Raw genomic sequence first — 21,458 nt, 5'->3', positions numbered from 1 at the left:
CCAAGCCGCTGAGGCGAGCTTCTGGTCGTGAGAGATGCAGATGAAGCGGTGTGAAGGGTTGGGCTTTTTTTTTTGTTCCTAAAAATGCAACGAACAAAAAAAAAAGTACAACAATCCAAACCCAACCATCTCGTTGTGCGCCGGCTTCCTTCCCAGGCGGCTCCACCGGGGACCTCGCCGCCACCCGTCCGTAGCCCGCGCTCGTCCCGGGCCCAGCCCGCGGGTGCGCGCGATCCGCGCCCCCGGCCCGGCGCCCGGCGGGCGCGCGCAGCCCTCACGAGGCGAGCGGAGCGCGCCGCCGGGAGCCCGCCCCTCGGCCCCGCGCGGTGGCGGACGCAGGCGGCTGTTGGAGATACTGGAAGGGCTCCCGCCTACCCTCAGCCGCGGCCTCCCTCCCCGGGGGAAAGGCGAGCCCCGGGAGGCGGAACAAAGGCGCGGCTCGGCGGGGGAGGCGGACCGAGGTGCCGGCGGAAGGAGGGCTTCGGGGCGGGACCCGTCGGCTCCGCGAGTCCATTTTGCAGCCGTTCCCGCCTCGTAAGCGCGCGGTACCCGCGGCCGAAGGACTGGCCGCTGAGCGGCTCCCCGCGGCTCCCCTCCGCCGGCCCCGGAGGGCCGAGATAAGTACGCGCCGGCCGGCTTCTCCTGGCGAAGCGGGGTGGGGACTTGCCCTGGCTGGGCGGGCACCTGCGTGCGTGGGCTGGCGGAGAGCTCGCTCTGCGCTCCGGTCTCTGCCGAGAGCAGCCGGACCCGGTTACCGGAGGTGGGTGGCGGCCGGGGGCTGGGCCAGCGCGGCCGGGCTCCAGGAAACCTGCTGCGCTACCAGGCGCTCCTGGCTTCACCGCCGGCTCCTCGGGATCGCCTACAAAAGAAGAGGCGACCGTGAACAGAGTCGGAGCGCGCGACCACCACCCTCTGGCACTGAACGTGGGGAGGCTGCCTGGTGCCGGGGGAGGGCGCCCTAGCCGTGAAGCTCCTTAGGACAAAAGATCGCCAGGCTCGCCCAGTCTCCTGATCCTTGCCGGTTGGCTTTGTTGGGGGATGATTGAAAAAAAAATTGAGGGTCAAGACTAAGGATCCTGTGCAGATAAATGCATAACACTCTTCCTTTGTTCTTTCTTTGCAGTAGCCTCGTTTTGATTACCAGTCACGACCTGAAGAAAAAAACCAAAACCTGATTGCTTTGCCTTGGGAAACAGTAACCCCGACCAATACTCCTGGCTTGCAAGTGACAGAGGTAAACTACAATACTTTAACCTACATTAAGCAAAAAAGCACCCAATTTCTTTAGGCCCAGAACCTTTCAAAATCGAACTCTGTCGAGTGTATGTGTTCCCACCCTCATAAATGGTTTTTGTTCTTTTCATATTTTGTCAAAACCCAGAAAAATAGATTCAATACTTAAGACATTCTTTATATGACAGTTATTTGAAACATAATCCAAAGATTTGTATTGCAAAGGAAAAGAGGCTACAACAACGTTTGCTTTTAAATAGGGTTTGTCTTTTTTTTTTCAATTCCTGTGTCACTGCTGCTTGGGTTTGTACAACAGGGCTTGAGTGTTCTGACCCTAGAGACGTTTATATAATAGGTATTTTAAAAGCAGAAATTCTTTTACATAGCCAATCCCTCTGGTAGAACTTGATGGAGTTGTTGATTAACTAGTTATACTTCTGTCTTGCACAGTAAGAAGATATATTTCTTCATACTCTCCTGTCTTTCCCTAAAAATACTGTCTTTTTTTTTTTTTTTGCACCAGTTGACATACTGAGCCTCTCTGGCAAGTCTTTCTGTAACACCAGGTTATTTTTGGTCTCTACATGTATTGGTTACCTGGCCCTGCTTCTGCCACAGCTGTTCAGCTATGCCCATCTCCACCAACGGTGCTTTGCACCTGCTATGCTATGTAACACTTACTTTGCCCTCCCTTGAAATTATAGTTCAAGAGAGTCCAACTGTCTTAGGACTTTTCTTGGTTAGTACATTCATGCTGTAACATAACACTCTTAATGTGCAGTTACAGTTTTTACAGTATCTATACACACATACGTTAATTAAATCACCTTACACTGATGTAGGTCAGTAGTTTACAAGATTATCACACATTACTTAATCTTTCCAAGAATATTATGAGGTAGGTATTGTAAAAATCCTGATTCCATGAAGGGTGGAACTAGTGCTTGGAAAGCTAGGTAGTTAGATGCAGTTTCAGTGCTCTTTGCCCTTCACTGGAGAATCTGTTTCAACCTACTTTGTAAAAATTATAGCACTTTAGAAGGGATTTAGAGAGCTCATGATTAAATGTCTCCATTTAATGAGTGAGGATCCTGAATTCTTGACCCACTTTTCGGATAGTGCTAAGGTCTCACAATTGGGCAACTCAGATCCTATGCCTTGCTTGCTGTTTACAGTTGCAGGGTGGGGTGGGGCTCAGTGTTTTCACTTGTAAAGTTAGGTGTTTAGCTGAATGACCTGTAAGATGTTTTTAAGCCCAGTATTTGTTTTATTCTTACCCCATAACTTTTAGCACCATATACTATATATTGGTAATATGCAGACACATACTAATATTAACTGCCTTAAACTGTTTTATACTTTAAACTTAGGTATGGTTAAGTATGCCATTTTCTTCTTTTTGTTTTTTTTTTTAACTAAGTTCTATAAAAGTATGGTTCTGTTGTATGGTCAGGAACTACTTGGAGAGGTGGAGCACCATCATACATCATTGGTCAGAATTCAGAAAGTGGTATACTCTTTTCTAGAGGGAAACTTGGTGGTTTTTTCAAGAGCCTTGAGAATGTTCTACTTTTTGACTCACCTGACAATACACTTAAAGGAACCATCTAAGGAAATTAGAGTGTTGGACTAAGACTTTGCTACATTGTTCATTAAAATGTTATAATCCCCCCAAAATAAACAGTAGGAAATAGCATATCCATAAGATGGATGATCATGTTTTAAAAGAATAGGGGAACAATAGGGGAAATGCAAGTAATAAAACAAGTGGAAAATGGACACAGAGTTGTGTTATGCTACCAGTTCTGTTAAAATGTGTGTATGTGCGTACACACACAAGATTGGAAGAAATATGCCAAAATAATGTTAGAAGAAATACACCAAAGTAATAATAATGGTTATTTCTTGGCAATGTGACTATGGGTAATTTTTTTCCCTATATTTCCTGAATTTTCTGTAATCACAAATTATAATTTTAGAAAAACAAAATCCACTTGTACAGAAAACCTCTCCAACTTTAGTATGGTGTCAGCTTTCTATGTCCTTTTGTAAGGCATTTATCACACCCTGTATGATAATACCTCTGTAAATGTGCTATATTTTGGAATTTAGGGCAGGAATTGATTTTTGACTTAATGTTTTATCTTTTAAAAGAGCATTAGATCGTTGGATTATCCATTTCTGTATTTGTGAAAGACACTGCTACTGTCATTACCTTGCCTTGAAACTCTTAGGTACTAGAGGAATAGTACTCCTAACAGTTAACCAAAAACAGGTGTCCTTTGACATATAGAATAGTTACACTCCATTTAAGCCCTTAAGGGAATCCAAGCAGATTCCTTTAATGTGGATGCTTTCTAATTCATTTGCATTATAGATGTAGATACGTTTCTAAGGAAAAGTGGAACAAAATTTTTGCCGATAGTTTAAATCATTGTCTTTACTGTGGAATAAGCACCACAAGTGTGTCCTATTTGGCAATAGCCTGGCCACCCCTTTAAAATTCCCAGAGGAGCTCTTTCTTTGTTCCCCTGAATATGTGCAGATACTGAATAGGAGGGTGGAGTGTCAGCATAGTGGATAGAATATAGCCAACCTGGAAATTGCTTAAAGTTTAGCATAACCAGCTTTCGATTTGAAATATTTTCTAGATGAGTTTTGCAGCTAAGCTAAGTCACTTCAGTCGTGTCCGACTCTGTGCGACCCCACAGACGGCAGCCCACCAGGCTCCCCTGTCCCTGGGATTCTCCAGGCAAGAATACTGGAGTGGGTTGCCATTTCCTTCTCCAGATGAGTTTTACTTAGAATAAAATGTATGTAATTCTACACTGAACAAAGGGAACTTGGTTCAGACCAATTTTATTGGTAGGTAGTACTGATCGGTTAGCCACAAAATAACCTTTTTCTCTTGGTGCAGTATTACACACTAAGTGATTTCACTTACCAGATAGATCTAGCTTGCTGTGTACTGAATTGACAGTACTTTTCTGAAAGCTGGCATTAACCTCAAATGCAGGGCTAGATGATGAAAACTTGTAATAGATACCAATCTGTTGGGGATAATAATTTAGGCTAGTGATTGCTAAGTTTATTGTTGTGAAAGAAGATTTGTTCTAGGGGTAAAATTTTGTCACCTTCATTTAAACCTCTTTACATTTATTTGGGAGGAAAAAAACCAGACACGTCTGGTTCATAAAACCTTTGTCGGTAATTCCAGTTTAAGTTAATTTTAACTCTTAACAGGTAAAGATAAATAATCTGAATCTGGTTGGTACCAGACTAGGAGAATAATTTAGGCCATATGTTATGTTTCCTTGAAATTCATATCCTCATTTTATTCTAATTGATTTCATCTGGGTGGGAGAGAATGGGATTCCATCCCTCATAGATTTCTAAATTCAGTTCAGTTCAGTCTCTCAGTCCTGTCCGACTCTTTGCGACCCCATGAATCACAGCACGCCAGGCCTCCCTGTCCATCACCAACTCCCGGAGTTCACTCAAACTCAAGTCCATCGAGTCGGCGATGCCATCCAGCCATCTCATTCTCTGTCGTCCCCGTCTCCTCCCTCCCCGAATCCCTCCCAGCATCCGGTGAGTCAACTCGTCTCATGAGGTGGCCAAAGTATTAGAGTTTCAGCTTTAGCATCAGTCCTTCCAATGAACACCCAGGACTGATCTCCTTTAGGATGGACTGGTTGGATCCCCTTGCAGTCCAGGGACTCTCAGGAGTCTTCTCCAGCACCACAGTTCAAAAGCATCAATTCTTCGGTGATAGTTGTTCATAAATAGGATAGTGATACCTGATCTAGCTCATAATCCTAGAACTATTGATTTAATGCTGCTGATTAACAGGATTACGGAATAATATCTTGGGTGACTATCAGGTGAGAGAGAGAAGGTGTGAGATAAGGAGGGAATGAGAGGAAATCAAAAGGATTATATTCCTTTAAGTAGAATGGGGGAGATGAGTTAAAAGAAGAATAGACAAAAGAGTCAAGGAAAAAGAGTGGCATAGAGAAGAGAATGAAGGAAAGGAAAAAACTAATTGTTTCCAAGTTTGTCTGGACTGTGAAGGTAATGACCTAGTTTTTGGTTTTTGAGATGTCATCTTAGTCCAAAAACTTGTGAACTTTCTGAGTAGGTAGGGCTTCTAAGCTGCTAGACCTTCTGTACTAGGTTTATTTTGCCCTAATCAGGAATCCTATTAAAAATACTGTGGGGGAAATTTTACTTATTATTACTTATTTACTTATTACTGCTACGTATTCTAGGACAATGCCAGAAAAGTTAGGTTACTTATGTCTTATATGGACACAAAGGTAAATTATATGGTGTTTGCAAGGGCCATATAACAATTAAATAAGCTATTTTAGATACTATACGTGGTATATTAATTTTCATATTCCTTTTTTAAGTTATCAGAAATTTTGTTTTTTTCTTAATCTCACATTATCCTGTTTGGATCATGTTTTGGCACAGTCTCTAAAAGCCAGAATGAAGTGTTAATAACATACTGATAAAGAGTACTTTATAAAAAACAACTTGGTAAATAGTTTTCATAGATTATTAGATAACTTTCAAAACAGTGTTTCAATGAGGAGAAAAACTAACATGTGTAAGTGGTTTGTCCAGGGTCATAGATTGAGAGCAAAATGAGTATGTCAGTCTACTTATAGGCCTGGATCCAGAGATTTCCAATAAGATACTTTTTATTTTATAAAAGATAAAAAAATATTATAGCAGATTAAGCTCTTTATGAAGCTTATCATAATCAGCTAGTGTTTCTGAAGTTTTACCTTTTTAGCTTAATATGATTTTCTTATAACTGGTCTCACTGTTTTTTTTCAACTTTTGTGAAAATTTTCAAATACACTGAAAATTAAAAGTACACTACAATAGATATCCTTATATCCTCTACCTAGATTCAATCATTGTTAATACATCTTTAGCAAGTTTCAGGAAACCATTTAGTGGATCTCATACTAAATTATCAGTATGCGACTTGAAAATAAGATTAACTAGTGGGAGGAGAGGATATAAGTTTTTTAAAAGGTGAGCTCTTTTATTCTATACTTTGTTCCAAAATAAGGTTGATTGATGACTGGCTGTTTAGTAGAGTTCACATAATTTAGTTTTGTCTGTGAAATGAGTTTTAGTATTTTCTATCTAGTTACTTGTTAGGTATTTAGATACTGCTTTGAAATTTCTGAATTCAAAGATGCCTCAAAGCAGGATGGAAATTAGTTTTAGATTTCTAAGATACAAGGTATAATCTTTTTATTCTCTAATGGGATTTTGGAAAAAAATTATGGATATTATTTTGAACTTTATATTGTCAACTAATGAAGTGCAAAGATTTAATAGGAAAGGTTCTTTAATTAAAAGGTTTTATTATTATATATTATTAAAAAGGTATTAAAATTACCTTTTAAGAGTGAATAAAATGAACACCTCTTCATTTATAATCATTTTGAGTGGATCATATAAAAACAAAAAGGCTTCCAGGAGGGAGAAGTCAACTTTTACTTCTGTTTTATGACTCCTTTCCTTTGGGTTGTGTTAATCCCCAGTCTTGTCCAACTCTTTGCGACCCCATGGACCATAGCCTGCCAGGCTCCTCTGTCCATGGAATTCTCCAGGCAAGAGCCATTCCCTTCTCCAGGGGATCTTCCTGACCCAGGGATCAAACCTGGGTTTCCTACATTGCAGGCAAATTCTTTACTGTCTGAGCCATCAGGGAAGCCCGTAACTGTTAGCTTTTCTATCTTTTAAAATATTCTGGTTGTTGTATTAAAGACTCTGTTGCTTTTAATATATACCCACTCAAGGTAGTTTTTGTAGTCTTCCTTGAGTGGATATTTTGAAAGTTTGCTTAAAAATAAATCTATGGTGGTGTTATAGAGCTGCATTTGTCAGAACTCATAGAATTATGTATCAAAAGGAGTTTTATTCTCCATAAATTAAAATATATATTTTAAAGTATAAATACAGTAGACAAATGAAGTTGAAAACCAGAGGAGGTGGTAGGTAACTAGTTATATATTCAGCTACTTGCTTTGTTGGTATAGAACTTGGGAGATTTTTAGGAATTCCTTGGTAGTGTGATGGTTAGGACTCTGCGATATCCTTACTGCAGGCCCAGGTTCAATTCCTCGTCAGGGAAATAAGATCCCACAAGCTGTGTGGAGCAGCCAAAATAAACAGAACTTGGGAAGTTTTTAATTCAAAAGAAGAAATGAATCTTGGAAAACTTGTTTGCCTTTATATACTTAGTTTGAGATTGGTTAAGTTGAAATTTTATGACTGTTGAACAAAAACTTTGTTCACATAATATAGTTTCTTGACATCTATATTTGTCCCCCCAAAAAGGGGCTGTATATTTTAGTTTCGTCAAAGAAGTAAGCTCAGGTGATTTATTTAGTTGTTTATGTGTTAGCACACTTTTAAGAAAAGTATCTGTAAGTTCCTTTACTGTGAAGCATACCCTTCTCTTAGTAAGACTAAAAACCTTATTGTTTTCCTTTAAAACTTTTAAGGCAGCAAACTTGCCATGGTTTCTTGGGTTGTTAGGCTAATATATCTCAGTTTTCTCTAAAAGTCAGGTAGGGAATTGGTCACAGAGTTTTGAAATAAGGTTTTGCGTATAAAGCTAAGAAAAGAAAATTGTTCTAATGTGGATTAAAATGAAAATCTTTAAATTATGAACTAAAATTTATAAGTTGTATCACTAAAAGTGGAACAACAGGATCTACTATGGTTTAGATGCAATTTTTTTAGAAAAGGGACTTTCCAAATAGTAAAGTTTTTCTCTGGTTCATTTTAAGAGCTGTAAATTGATTATGGCTTTGGGATGACTATTATTTCTAAATTTTCCTGTGTGTGACATTTTCTTTTTTCTTTTTGATTATACTTGATTGCCTTAAAATTCTTCTTGGCCGCTACTGCAGTATCCTCAGTTTTCTTCAAAGTTTCTTTGTCTTGGGTGCCTTTTTCTCCTTCTCCTGACAAAACTTGGTATCCTTTGTTCTTTCTTTTAGTTATTTAACATGCTTAGATAGGATTCTCTGGAAATATTAACCTGGCGAGGAAGAGTAAATTAGGTTTACTTTATTGAATGCTGCCACCGCTACTTTCCTGTTTCTACTGCATACTCCAAAATATAATTCTAGGTGAAACATGTTAGAGAGCAGGGAAGGTGATGGAACCAGGACTAGTGGTGGAGGATCATGAAAAGTTTTCTTTCTTTGCTCTAAAGAGTCAGAATGTTTTATAACCGCTTGATAACCTTTCAGCACACTAACCTCAGTCTCTGAAGCCATTCTCTTTCCAGTGCTTTTCAAAGATTATTTGATTTGTCATGTCACAAAAGATTTTTCAGGAAAATAAGCTCATCGCCATTTTTGCTGTATAACACTAAATTTTGACAGAATACTCTGGTTCTGCATTGTTGTTTAGTTGCTCAGTCGTGTCTGACTCTTTGCGACCCCATGGACTGTAGCCCACCAGGCGCCTCTATCCATTGGATTTCACAGGCAAGAGTACTGGAGTGGGTTGCCATTTCCTTCTCCAGGGGATCTTCCTGACCCAGAGACCAAACCACTGAGCCACCAGGGAAGCCCCAGTTCCACATATATATGTATTATATATTTATTATACATGTATCTCTCACAACCTAAGACCATAAACTAATTAGTCCTGCAAGTTCAGCGTATCTTTTAAGTCTTCTACATTGTAGCTCCAATTGTGATTCTTAAAATTACTGTCAAAAGTGTTTACTTACTTTTGGTTATAAGATGACATAGAGATTAGTAGACCCTATTTTATTTATTTATTATTTATAAATTTTATTTATTACTTTGGTGGTAATGTGATAAATACTGAAGGATATATTTATCTTAGTAAACTGAATGGGGACATATCCCAATTTTTGTTTCTAAAACTTTTGGGATAAAAGTTTTAAAATATACATTTTAAAAGAATAAACTTGAATTGAGAATTAGTGTTCTCTAGTTCAGAGGTCTCAAATATTTTGGTCTCAGGACCCCTTTACACTTCAAAGCTGAGGCTCCCAAGAGCTTTTATTTACATGTGTATTTGAAATTAAAACTGAGAAAAAAATTTAAGGTAATTCATTTAAAATGACAACAATAAACCTATCACATGTTAACATAAATAATTTGAAAAATAACTTTTCGAACAGTTGTGAGAAGGGTGGCCTTGTTTTACATATTTAGAGATCTGTCAAGAACTGCCATTTAGTAGACAACAACAGGCATCTTTTCTGTATCTCTGCGTTACATCTGTTACAATCAGTTATTTTGGTTGAAATATACAAAGCAAATCCAGTTTGGCTTGGCACAGATACATAGTTGGTGAAAGGAATATTTTAATGCCCTGTTTGGAAAACTATCACTCTTATTTGATACTATACCCAAAACTCAACAAGTGGTAGTTTCTTAAAAGTTAGTTGAAGTATGAAATCTGAAATCATACTTTTTTTTAACATATTGGTCTTTTGATCTTTTACCCAGGCATGACCTGTAACATGCATTGGTGATTTGAACCAGTTAATTTGCTGTGTAATGTAGATCTCCATTGCACTCACGCACGCTAAGTCACTTCAGTCATGTCTGACTCTGTGGAACCCTATGGACAGCAGCCCACCAGGTTTCTCCATCCACAGGATTCTCTAGGCAAGAATACTGGAGTGGGTTGCCATTTCCTTCTCCAGTAGATCTCCAGTGACATATTTCATTATACAAAGATCTCTGTCGTAAAACAATACGCATATTAATGTTACCACTTGTTTCATTAGAAAAGTCTTTAATGGTAAGCTATCAAGCTCTTAAGTGGCAACTGTTTGCCAAAATCCAGTTTTCACTTAAAAATTCAACTTTTTATCAGAAACACTGTCATATGTTTCCCTTGAAGTGATGGGCTCATTTTGTTTGTTTTCAGAAAAACGTCTGCCAGATACCTAAGTCTCTATACCCATAGTTTGTCATTCATTGTTTTAAGTATAAAAATGGTGTTCCCTGAAAAAAGCAGATGATTAGCTTGTGGCTAAATTGCCTAATTGCTTTTCCTCCAGACAGTATCTGCTGGTATGCAATAGAAATACTCTGTGGTTACTGCATATTTTGTTATATGAAAGATTTAAAAAGACATGTAAGATTTAGTAAAATGAATAGTTTTTACCGTTTCATCAAGAACATTCTAAAATGAAACTGGCTGCCCTCACCTATGTGGTGGTGAAGAATACATTAGGAATCCAGTTTGGGGCTACCTGTGGTCTTGTTTGGTTCCTGCTAAGGCCCCAGCCGTGTCTGCTTACTATTGCTTTTTTAACAGCGTAGTGTCAACACTGTGCCAAAAGTAAATAGCATCTCAGTATTACTATGAAAATAGTATTGTCCTCACAGGTGCCCTGGAAGAGCCTTAGGGACGCCCAGGTTTCTCCCCACTGCATCTTGAGAACAGATTGCTCCAGACAGTGCAAACAGCTTTGATTACTGTCCCAGTGGTTTTAAAAAATATCCATTTAATTCTCTCGGGAAGAATGAATTGCAGCTCTCTCATTTTGTTTTTACCCCTGATTTTAATAATTGCAATCTTGCCTTTGAAATAGGAAAATGTGCCAGTTTTTAATAAAAGTCTCCGTGAGAGAACATGCTTGGATTTATATCTCTGCTTCTTTCTTTAAATAGCATACCATTTTATACTGGTGGGCCCAGACTACAGAGCTCATTCTGTTCAGACACTGAGTGGCTTTGTTTCTGACGGCTAGTAGTCAGCTCTGTTTTAAAACAAGCATTTGGGCCCTGCTGGCTCAACTTGCAGTTGTCCCAGTCCCTGCCCTGTCTCAGCCAATGACTGCTGTTGGAAAGCCCACACAAAGGCCTTGTGTACAGGGAGCCCCACTGATAAGGAGTGTGTTCTAGTCCCAGCAGATGAAATCTGCTTTGGTGTGCATTCCTGTCCCAAACTTCTCTTATTTTCTTTGTTTGACCAGTTATTTCTGTGACAAGAGCATTTTTTAATGGCTGTGAAGATAGTTTCTTCTAACTATTTCATAGTCCAAATGGAGGGGATTACTGGCATAGAATAAAATGTTTCTCTCTCTCTGGTAGGAGATGTGATGGAGCTGCTTGAAGAAGACCTCACTTGCCCAATCTGTTGCAGTCTGTTTGATGATCCCCGGGTTTTGCCTTGCTCACACAACTTTTGCAAAAAGTGCTTAGAAGGGATCTTAGAGGGGAATGTGCGGAATTCCCTGTGGAGATCCTCTCCATTTAAGTGCCCCACGTGCCGGAAGGAAACTTCAGCAACGGGAGTCAACAGCCTGCAGGTTAATTACTCCCTGAAGGGTATTGTGGAAAAGTATAACAAGATTAAGATCTCTCCCAAAATGCCAGTGTGCAAAGGACACTTGGGACAGCCTCTCAACATTTTCTGCCTGACTGACATGCAGCTGATCTGTGGCATCTGTGCGACTCGGGGTGAGCACACCAAGCACGTCTTCTGTTCTATCGAAGATGCTTATGCTCAGGAAAGGGACGCCTTCGAGTCCCTCTTCCAGAGCTTTGAGACCTGGCGTCGGGGAGATGCCCTTTCTCGCTTGGATACCTTGGAAACTAGCAAAAGGAAGTCTCTACAGTTGCTGACTAAAGATTCGGATAAAGTGAAGGAGTTTTTTGAGAAGTTACAACACACGTTAGATCAAAAGAAGAATGAAATCCTGTCTGACTTTGAGACTATGAAACTTGCAGTGATGCAGGCCTATGACCCAGAGATCAACAAACTCAACACCATCTTGCAGGAACAGAGAATGGCCTTTAACATTGCTGAGGCTTTCAAAGATGTGTCAGAACCCATCATATTTCTGCAGCAGATGCAGGAGTTCAGGGAGAAAATAAAAGTCATCAAGGAAACTCCTTTGCCTCCCTCAAATTTGCCCTCAAGCCCTTTGATGAAGAACTTTGATACCAGTCAGTGGGAAGACATAAAACTAGTGGACGTGGATAAACTTTCTTTGCCTCAAGACACTGGCATGTTCATTAGCAAGATTCCCTGGAGACTTTATCTGTTATTTGTGGTGGTCCTTCTGCTTGGCTTTCTCATTTTCTTCAGTCCCGCCGTGTTCCTAGAATGGTCCGTATTTGATGAAATCGCAACTTGGAAGGATAATCTTTCAAACTTTAGTTCCTACCTGACTAGATCAGCTGATTTTGTAGAACAATCAGTTTTCTACTGGGAACAGTTGACAGATGGACTTTTCATTTTCAGTGAAAGATTGAAGAGTTTTACTTTGGTGGTGCTGAACAATGTGGCAGAATTTGTGTGCAAATATAAACTATTATAAAATCTGTTTCAAGTACATAGTTCTGTGTCTTTTGTTAGAAATTTGTTAGAATAGAGTGGTAGTTCAGATTTGGTTAAGAGTCCAGTCAGATATTGCCCTCTAAAAGTATTCCTTTCAAAAATAATGTCTTATACATGTTGAAATTATGTAACATAAAGATAAAAGTGAAATTTAGTAGTTTAGTCTCCAGCCCTCCTTCCTTTCTAAGGTGCTTTTGAAATTAGCATCCTATCCCCAGTATTGGTTATGCCTGTGCTATGAAAGGAGGGGTTAAGAGAGTACATGATTTAATATTGTATTGATGAAGTAGTGTAATAATGATAGTTTTTAAGCACGTAATAAAGACTACTCTTGTAAAGCAACTGTTTTTTGTTTTTTGAGAGTGAACATCCTTTAAAAAAGGAATAAGATAAGATGGATTGAATTTGCAGCTTTTTCTGCAGAGGGTTGATTTCCTTTTTCAATACAATGTAAATCTCATGTAAACAAAAACTGGCATTTTCTTATGCTAAGTTGACATTTTTAGGAGGGTAGAGATTTATTTCAGCTTGCCTTTTATCTGCTTTTAGGTTTTGTGAATTTATCACCAAAGGAATTTGGTGGTAAACTACAGAAGTGTTAGTGACTTCTGTAGTGTTAGTGCAAGCCAAGACATGGGTTAAAAAGAACACATGGCAAAAGCAGGAAATGGGAAAGCCGCCTTTTTACTGGCAACTAAGCGTTGTTCCAAAATATAATGGCAACTGTACAACCAACCAATACACTTGTTTAAAGAACTTTAGTGAGACTCATTTGACAGTAGATGAAGCAGTCTATTAGCTATTACAAAGTACAAAGTAATCAGCTAAACAATAGTACTATCCTGTCTAGTGGTAAGCTTCCCTGGTGGCTCAGAGGTTAAAGCATCTGCCTGCAATGTGGGAGACCTGGGTTCAATTCCTGGGTCGGGAAGATCCCTTGGAGAAGGAAATGGCAACCCACTCCAGTATTCTTGCCTGGAGAATCCCATGGATGGAGGAACCTGGTAGGCTACAGACTGGTAGGCCCCAGTCCATGGGGTCACAAAGAGTTGGACATGACTGAGTGACTTCACTATCCTGTCTGCTCACATGAGATAAAGATGCCCTATCTCCCACAGAACAAAAATACTTAATTTTTTTCACCTTGTTTAGGCTTCAGATGAAAACAGGAAGTGATTTAGAACCTCTTTCAGTCAAACTTATTTCTGTCATGGGGCAAGACATTCCTTGACAGCCCAGAGGGTGTTTACCCCAGTATATTAATTTGGTTAAGAGGAGGTTAATACAGGTAGGGATGGGAAAAAAAGGTGGCAACTAAATTTCAAGTACAGAAGAATCTGCAGTTATGAGAAGAGTAGTCAACTTAAGCTGCTGGTTGAGGTAATGACTGCCTCATCCCCAACTGTCAATCTAGGATTTAGCCACTAAATTTCTAAAGGGGTCGTAAGAAATTAAGATGTTTCTCTAGAAATAGTGTCTCTGCCATGAGGACTCAAGAGTAGATACGAGGTGTGGAGAGGCTGAATGGTTTTCTGGTTCCAGAATATATTTTAATATATATTTACAAGAGGTTTTTATGAAGGATTTTTCTTTTTAAATGGGATACTGTAACTCTTCCCTATTCTCAGACCTATTGGCAGTTTCCTTAAAACTATCCAGTTTCTCATCTGTTGCTTTTTCATTTTGTATACTGCAGGTTCCCAAGCAACTCTCAAATTTGTAAACACAGCTATGGACACACTATTTGCTTTAACACTAGTTACCTGGAAATCTAGGTCTCTGTGTTTGTTATTTTCCCCTCCCCTAGGTTTCTTAATCATATATAACTAACATTGTGGTTAAGGTTGATTTACAGGTTCCTAAGGCTGTGTCTGATGGTTTGTGGCCTTTACTTGGAAGCAAGAGAAGAATGAGTGATCAGGAACTGGTCACTTTGAACGTGGGAGGGAAGGTATTCACCACAAGGTCTTCCACCTTAAAGCAGTTTGCTGGCTCTCGGCTGATGAGAATGTTAGATGGCAGAGACAAAGAATTCATGATGGTTGGTGGCCAGATTTTTGTGGACAGAGATGGTGTTTTATTTAGTTTCATCTTAGATTTTTTGAGAACTCACCAACTTCTACTACCCACTGACTTTTCAGACCATCTTAGACTTCAGAGAGAGGCTCTATTCTATGAACTCAATCCTCTGGTGGGTCTCTTAAACCAAGAACACATGTTACAGCCAAGACCTGCTCTTGTGGAGGTACATTTCCTAAGCCGAAACACTCAGGCTTTCTTCAGGGTGTTTGGTTCTTGCAGCAAAACAATTGAGATGCTAACTGGGAGGATTACAGTGTTTATAGAACAACGTTCTGCACCAGCCTCGAGCAGTAACTCTCTCCCTCCTCAGATGACCTTACTTCCACTGCCTCCACAAAGACCATCCTACCATGACCTGGTTTTCCAATGCGGCTCTGACAGCACTACTGATAACCAAACAGGAATCAGGTATTTTGTAATTTGAAGCCTCTATTCTATACCAGTTCCTAATGTTTTCCCTCAGAACTGAAATATTCTCATGCCTGAATTTTCTTAGAAAAAATGATGACAAAATAATATTTTTTTGGAGTGGGGGAGGTAATCAGTAGAGTTGGGTGGAATGACCAGATAATTATTGTCCAGATTGGGGTACTTTTCAGAGTGAAAGAAATAATTGTTATTATATGGGACAATAGGAATAAATCAAAATAGTCCAGGGAAAACTGAGTCATTCAGGTTGTAGGAGGAAGTAATTTCATAGAGTACGTTCCAGTCCCATGGAATGAGACGCCTTTTTCCACCCCAGGGGTTTCTTTGGTCGCCGGCACTCAGTAAAGGCTCAATAGTTTGTCCTGATTTCCTCACTCTATGTATATTTGTTCTTTCAGCCCTTCTGATTTGGCTACTAATTTTTCTCCATTCCACTTTATTTCTTAAACACCATTAAGGCAGATATATCCCATGGCAAATCTCGCCTCCCGTTACATCGTTGGCACTCTTGCACAACTCAAAATACTGGGATAGGCTGTCAGCATATTAAGCATAGCTGCTTCCGAGTCAGTTGTTCACTTTCTCCCCCTGTTATTCTTGGCTGGACCCTCAGGCTGATTTTCACTCTGCTGTCACGGACACTTCTTTTACCCCTTAAAGATGTCTTAATGCGGTCCCACTATTATTTTACTAACTGTGAAAGCTGGCTTTAATTTTCAGGAGGGGAAAAAAAAAGTCTATATATGTTCTTTACTGATACTATTTAAATAACATATACTTTTTTGGGGGTAAAGGTAGACATATTTTGGGATATTAACTTTTGCAGTAGACACCAGGAATGAACAATGTTTACCTCTCCCACAACATAGCCCGTGGTCCTGCATACCAGCTTAAAAACCCTGGGCAGTATGACAGTTCTTAAGTTTTCACACTTTAAAATCTGTCTTTCATGAAATGTCATTTTGGGGAAAGGGATCCAGTTAAATTAACATGCTGATTGTGGAGAAAACTTAAGACCCTGTCTTCACCTCAAAATGTTTTAAGACACCTCCGTGCACAATTGGTAGGACACCAAAATAAACAAAAGGGGAATTATCAGTTTTTATTTAAAAATTTGCATGATTAAGATCTTTGGGGATCCCTTTCTAAAAAGTTAAAAACATAAGGAAAAATGGTATAATTGATTTCAAGAAGAGACATGCAAGGTAAAAATATATCCTGGAAATACTAAATGATCTTTAAAAACTACACTATTTGGAGAAAATGTAGTCTTGAAATGTAATCGTTTTGTAATCTTGAAAAACAGAAAAGCTGGGATATTTGTGTGCGTACAATGACAGTAGTTTCCCCTTTCTTGTTTACTGTTTGTGTTTTACAAATCAGATTTTTTTCATCTTAATAAGAGAATGGCATTATAATTGAATTTCAAAATAGTTAACTCTAAAACTAGAAGCAATTTTTAAAATTAGATTTTTTCCTGCATCACCAAATAGTATTCAGTGTTTGAAGTTTAGAGTTTTTTCAGCTGATAAGTAGTTCGTGATTTTTTTTTTTTTCTATAATTCCAGTTTCAAAGTAGAGGTAGATAACCCAAGATTGAAGGCAGGAGAAGGGGACAACAGAGGATGAAATGGTTAAATGGCATCACTGACTTGGACATGAGTTTGAGCAAGCTCCAGGCGTTGGTGATGGACGGGGACGCCTGGCTGCAGGGCTGCAGTCCATGGGGTGGCAAAGAGTTGGACACAACTGAACTGAACTGAACTGAGATAACCCAAATCTGGTGACATTATTGGCAGTTTAGGTCACTGGATGAAAACTCGGTCTTAAGAGGCCCACCTTAGGTATATTCCACTTAGCTGGCAATCGTTTTTATTTCCTGCTCACTCCTTGGTCTGAATCTGTCCATTCAGATGTTTTATTTGAAGGTGAAAAGTGGAGAAGTAAGCCTGAATGGCTCCTCAGAGCCTGATACATCATCCAGCTGTTCAGTTATGTTCTACTAATATGATTTATCACTTTGAGGTTTTGGTAACCTAGCAAGTTGCTCAGTTATTATCTCTTAAGTTCATAGAACTAAAAATATTTGGCATGCATCTTGTAGAGGACCATTCATATGATACCACATTATCAAGCTCAAGTTATGGTCACAGGACTCTAGAGTCTTTGGTAGAATATTCTGTCTTTTCCTTTTTAAACTAGCTCAAATGGAGACGTGTAGTTGCCTTTTAAGTTTTTAAAAGAAGTTTTGATTTTCCATTTCCCATTGGTTTCTTTTCTCTTTTTTTTGTGCCTTGAAATCTTCCATTTCTCAATTTGGCATCTTAGGGAACCTGATATTTAGGCCCAGTGATTTCTTGCAAGTACATTCCACTTGGCTCAGTGATAAACCCGTCTACCAATTCAGGGGACCTGAGTTCGATCCCTGGGTCAGGAAGATCCCCTGGAGAAGGAAATGGCAACCCACTCCAGTATTCTTGTCTGAGAAATCCCATGGACAGAGGAGCCTGGAGGGCTACAGTCCATGGGGTTGCAAAAGAGTTGGCACAGCTTAGAAACTGAACAACAATACTACTTGGATCTTAATTTTGTCAGATGTTCTGTAACATTTTTTCTTTGACAAATGTTTCTAGGCTCTACAGTCAAGATCTGGGGCTTGTGGGTAGATGAAATCATTTACTAATGTTAAAAATTTGCTGTATTAAAAATAATAAACACTTTTTGGGTATGTACTTTGTAGTTTCATAATTCTTACATTATTGAATTATTTTCTTTGTCTAGAATGAGTTTCTAAATGTGAGCAACAATAACCAGTCTATCAATCATAATTAAAAGGCTAGGGGTGTTCCCAAGGCTCTTTTTATCCCATAAAACCACAGACAGTTTAGGTGGCAGTCTGGAACTAATTTAAGTTAGCCTTTTTTTTTCTCCACATTTCATAAACAAATGATGGGAGGACAGTTCAGTCACTCAGTCGTGTCCTACTCTTTGTGACCCCATGGACTGCAGCATGCCAGGCTTCCCTGTCCATCACCAACTCCCGGAGCTTGCTCAAACTCATGTCATGTGGGAGGACACAAAGACATAAAAAACATCCTGGATGGTAGATAAAGAAGGGGCAATATAGCTGTATCTTTGTGGATATGTTATGTTGACGTTATTAAAGCAATCTTCCCTGGTGGCTTAGATGCTTAAGAATCCGCCTGCAGTGCACAGGACCCGATTTGATTCCCAGGTTGGGATGATCCCCTGGAGGAGGGCATGGCAACCCACTCCAGAATTCTTGCCTGGAGAATCCCCATGGATAGAGGAGCCTGGCAGGCTACAGTCCATGGGGTCGCAATGAGTCAGACACGACTGAGTGACTCAGCACAGCACAGCACAGTCAATCTGAAAAATCTGAAAAGTTAAGATACATATTTTTTCTTGATTTATGTGTTTTGATTTTACTGAGTTTTCTAGGAAATAGGAAGTTTTGCATTTTGACTCTAGAGTCCTTTTAGATCCTATGTTTTGCTCTTCAACTATGGATAGTTATTGAGAAATTGACAATAAAATCTTGACATTTAATATCTGCAAAACCTCACCTGAAAAAATGCTTTTGATAACAGAAAGTCACAGGAGAAAATTTGTAATGTCAGTGCTGATAATGAGTAAAATTAGATCTAGGGGGAAACTGTAAAAGTATCAAATGTTTATCAAAATGATTGAATCAATTAAATTAAAACAATATTTAGTAAGTCAAAAAAATTAGAAATAGTTAAATTACATTATACAACAATCAAAAGCAAATTTAATTGTTTGATGAAATTGTTTGCTCCAGAAAATAATTGCTTAGTGAGACTTCTTCAGTGTTAGCTATATTCCTAAATGTGGAGTTAAAATGACTTTGGAGCTTACAGTAGGGTCTCTGTTTTCAGTAGCCTGAAATTACTGGCTTAGATTTATAAATGAAATCTTTAAAAAAAACTGATAAAAGTGGTATTATGCCTTTACTTGAAGTTATAAATCAAATTTATATATTTAGTTTTGCTAGTTATTAAAGGAATGTTTCATAACTGAACATTTTTGTGTGTCCTAGGTATGTCTCCATAAAACCTGACAACCGAAAACTGGCCAACGGAACTAATGTTCTTGGTTTACTGATTGACACTTTACTGATGGAAGGCTTCCATCTGGTCAGCACCAGAACAGTATCCTCTGAAGACAGAACTGAATGCTATAGTTTCGAAAGGATAAAAAAGCCTGTCGCTCTTGCCATGAACAAAACACTGAAATCAGAGACTACCCTCATGCCAGAGCAATAGCCATCTCCTTGTTTAGAAATTACATATATAGGGAATATATGTTAGTCAAATATGTACTCAGTCGATCTTTCTGGCTTTCTACCACGCCATCTTTGGGCAATCGTACCTTAGTGCTCAAGCCACACTGACTGCTTGCTGCTCTCTAAACAACACTGTGAAGTTGGTGCTTTGGTGTATGTTCCTTCTACCTTCAGTGCCTCTTTTCCCTTTCTCTTCTTCATGAACACATAAAGCATTCAAGAAGGGCTATTAAGGGACTTCCCTGGTGGTCCAGTGGTTAAGAATTCGCCTGCCAATGCAGGGACATGGGTGTGATCCCTGGTTCTGGAAGATCCCATATGTCGTACAGCAGCTAAGCCCACGCAGCACAACTACTGAGCCCACGTTCCACAGTGGGAAGCCTGTGCACCACAAGTAGAGTAGCCCCCACTCACTGCAACTAGAGAAAGCCCATGTGCAGCAATGAAGACCCAACGTAGGAAAAAGAAAAAAAATGGCGCTATGGAATCAGACTGCTTGATGTCTCCCCCCAAAATATCTGGGTTTATTGGGGGGATGGGGGTCTGCAGGGGAACCTCAGGTGCCTGTGGGAAGGCCTGTTATCAGCCTGGAAGGCAGCAGCGCAGCAGGCAGTTGAAGAGAGGATCTTCAAAACCTGGGTCTACTGGAAAGAGTGGCTCTCAGCCCCACTGCGCCTAAAGCCTTTGGGTCCAAACACGGCTGTGCAGCGGGGGTGGTTGCCAGAGGGCTGGCCTTCATGCTCTGTGTAACCCCCTGAGGCCAGTGTCTTTCCACATTCTCACACTTCAGGCAAGGCTGGTGCCAGTCCTTCCCCTGGGAGGTCACCCACTCACCAAAGTATACCTCCATGTCACACTTATGGGCATGGAGGCGCTGAGTCTGGGGCAGGTGGCTGGGTGGGAACAGACCAGAACGCTGGACTAGACTGCTTGATTTCTAATCCCAACTAAGTCGCTAACTAGCTATATGGCTTGGGAAAGTCACTCTGTGCCTCAGCTTTTTTTCAATCTATCAAATGAGGATAATAAATATCCGTTATAGGATAATATATCTCCCTTATAGGGTATGTGAAAATTAAAGGAGATAATGTAAAATACTCAGCACATTGCCTGGCACATGGAAGTCACTCCATAGCTATCAGTGATGATAATGATGGAAGATGGGTGACCCACTTTCAATTGCACCTCTTCTTGGAGGCCTGTTTTCCTCTTTTCCTAGGCATAGAAAGCAGCCCTTTTCTCTGTATAGACTTACATGCCATCATAAAAACAAATTTTTCTCACCTGAATGTGAACTTGATCCACTCAATAATTTAAATTCTACTATGTGTAAAAGCATTGTGCTAAACATTTGGTAAGAAATACCTTTGTTAATAATTAGCAGCAGCAGCAGCTGGTGAAAAGCTTTTGAATATAGCTTCTGTTAATACTAACATTCAATGTTCATATATTACTTTGATTTAATGAGTCCTCTTGTAGGAATCCTCATATATATATGTCATTTAAAATATTAGGATAAACATCTAGAAAGGAAATCGTTAAATGAAAAAGCACAGCATAAAGAGAGGGGATTGGTTCAAGATGGCAGAGTAGAAGAACGTGCACTTATTTCCTCCTATGAGAGCACTAAAATTGTAACTAGCTGTTGAACAACCATCAACAGGACACTGGAACCCACCAAAAAACATAGCCCCCATCCAAAGACAAAGGAGAAGCCACAATGAGACAGGAGGGGTGCAATCAAAATCAGATCCCATAATCCTCTGAGTGGGCAAGCTCTCCCACTGTTGTGAAGGTTCTGAACCCTACATCAGGCTTCCCAGCCTGGGGATCCAGCGGAAGGCCTAGGAATCCCCAAGGAATCTGACTTTGCAGGTCAGCAGGATTTGGTCACAAGATTTCCACAGGACTGTGGAAACAGAGACTCCACTCTTGGAGGACACAAACAAAATCTTGCATGCACCAGGGCCCACAGGGAAAGGAGCAATGACCCCACAGGAGACGG

General features: G+C 39.8%; 3 protein-coding genes and 1 pseudogene across 5 annotated transcripts in view; 2 read left to right on the top strand and 2 right to left on the bottom strand.

The window, feature by feature from the left end:
- Positions 1-377: 377 nt before the first annotated feature.
- Positions 378-21,458, bottom strand: part of LOC129556287 (uncharacterized) — a 78,453-nt gene continuing 57,372 nt past the window's right edge. Inside the window, exon 7 of the mRNA XM_088842737.1 lies at positions 378-859. Coding sequence (XP_088698863.1) covers positions 378-859 — 482 coding nt within the window. The remainder of the gene's footprint in view (positions 860-21,458) is intronic.
- On the top strand, positions 483-12,932 carry TRIM13 (tripartite motif containing 13). Of its 2 annotated transcripts, none has more exons than XM_055426145.2 (3): positions 483-621; positions 1,124-1,234; positions 11,364-12,932. In XM_055426145.2, the coding sequence occupies exon 3, from the start codon at positions 11,372-11,374 to the stop codon at positions 12,593-12,595; it is 1,224 nt and encodes a 407-aa protein (XP_055282120.2). In that variant the 5' UTR covers positions 483-621; positions 1,124-1,234; positions 11,364-11,371; the 3' UTR covers positions 12,596-12,932. The 2 variants fall into 2 exon arrangements, with proteins under 2 accessions (XP_055282120.2, XP_055282121.2); XM_055426146.2 differs by lacking the exon at positions 483-621 and adding an exon at positions 659-760.
- KCNRG (potassium channel regulator) lies at positions 14,525-20,742 on the top strand. Of its 2 annotated transcripts, XM_088842736.1 has the most exons (3): positions 14,525-14,860; positions 15,008-15,105; positions 19,208-20,742. In XM_088842736.1, exons 1-3 carry the CDS (start codon positions 14,525-14,527, stop codon positions 19,431-19,433), a joined length of 660 nt encoding a protein of 219 aa, XP_088698862.1. In that variant the 3' UTR covers positions 19,434-20,742. The 2 variants fall into 2 exon arrangements, with proteins under 2 accessions (XP_088698862.1, XP_088698861.1); XM_088842735.1 differs by having other exon boundaries at positions 14,525-15,105.
- Positions 20,095-21,412, bottom strand: LOC148775861 (cysteine-rich protein 1 pseudogene; annotated as a pseudogene).

Source organism: Moschus berezovskii, chromosome 13, assembly GCF_049115385.1.
Source record: "Moschus berezovskii isolate FMDL1 chromosome 13, NW_MosBer_1.0, whole genome shotgun sequence".
Lineage (NCBI taxonomy): Eukaryota > Metazoa > Chordata > Mammalia > Artiodactyla > Moschidae > Moschus > Moschus berezovskii.
The sequence above is the reverse complement of the archived record's forward strand: the minus strand, read 5'-3'. Positions and strand labels throughout refer to the sequence as shown.

What these genes read in the sequence shown, in the direction of transcription:
- TRIM13 (XM_055426145.2), top strand. Translation starts at nt 11,372, where the DNA reads ATGGAGCTGCTTGAAGAAGACCTCACTTGCCCAATCTGTTGCAGTCTG.
- KCNRG (XM_088842735.1), top strand. Translation starts at nt 14,525, where the DNA reads ATGAGTGATCAGGAACTGGTCACTTTGAACGTGGGAGGGAAGGTATTC. An exon ending in GATAACCAAACAGGAATCAG is followed by an intron (nt 15,106 to 19,207) that starts GTATTTTGTAAT and finishes TGTGTGTCCTAG; the next exon opens with GTATGTCTCCATAAAACCTG.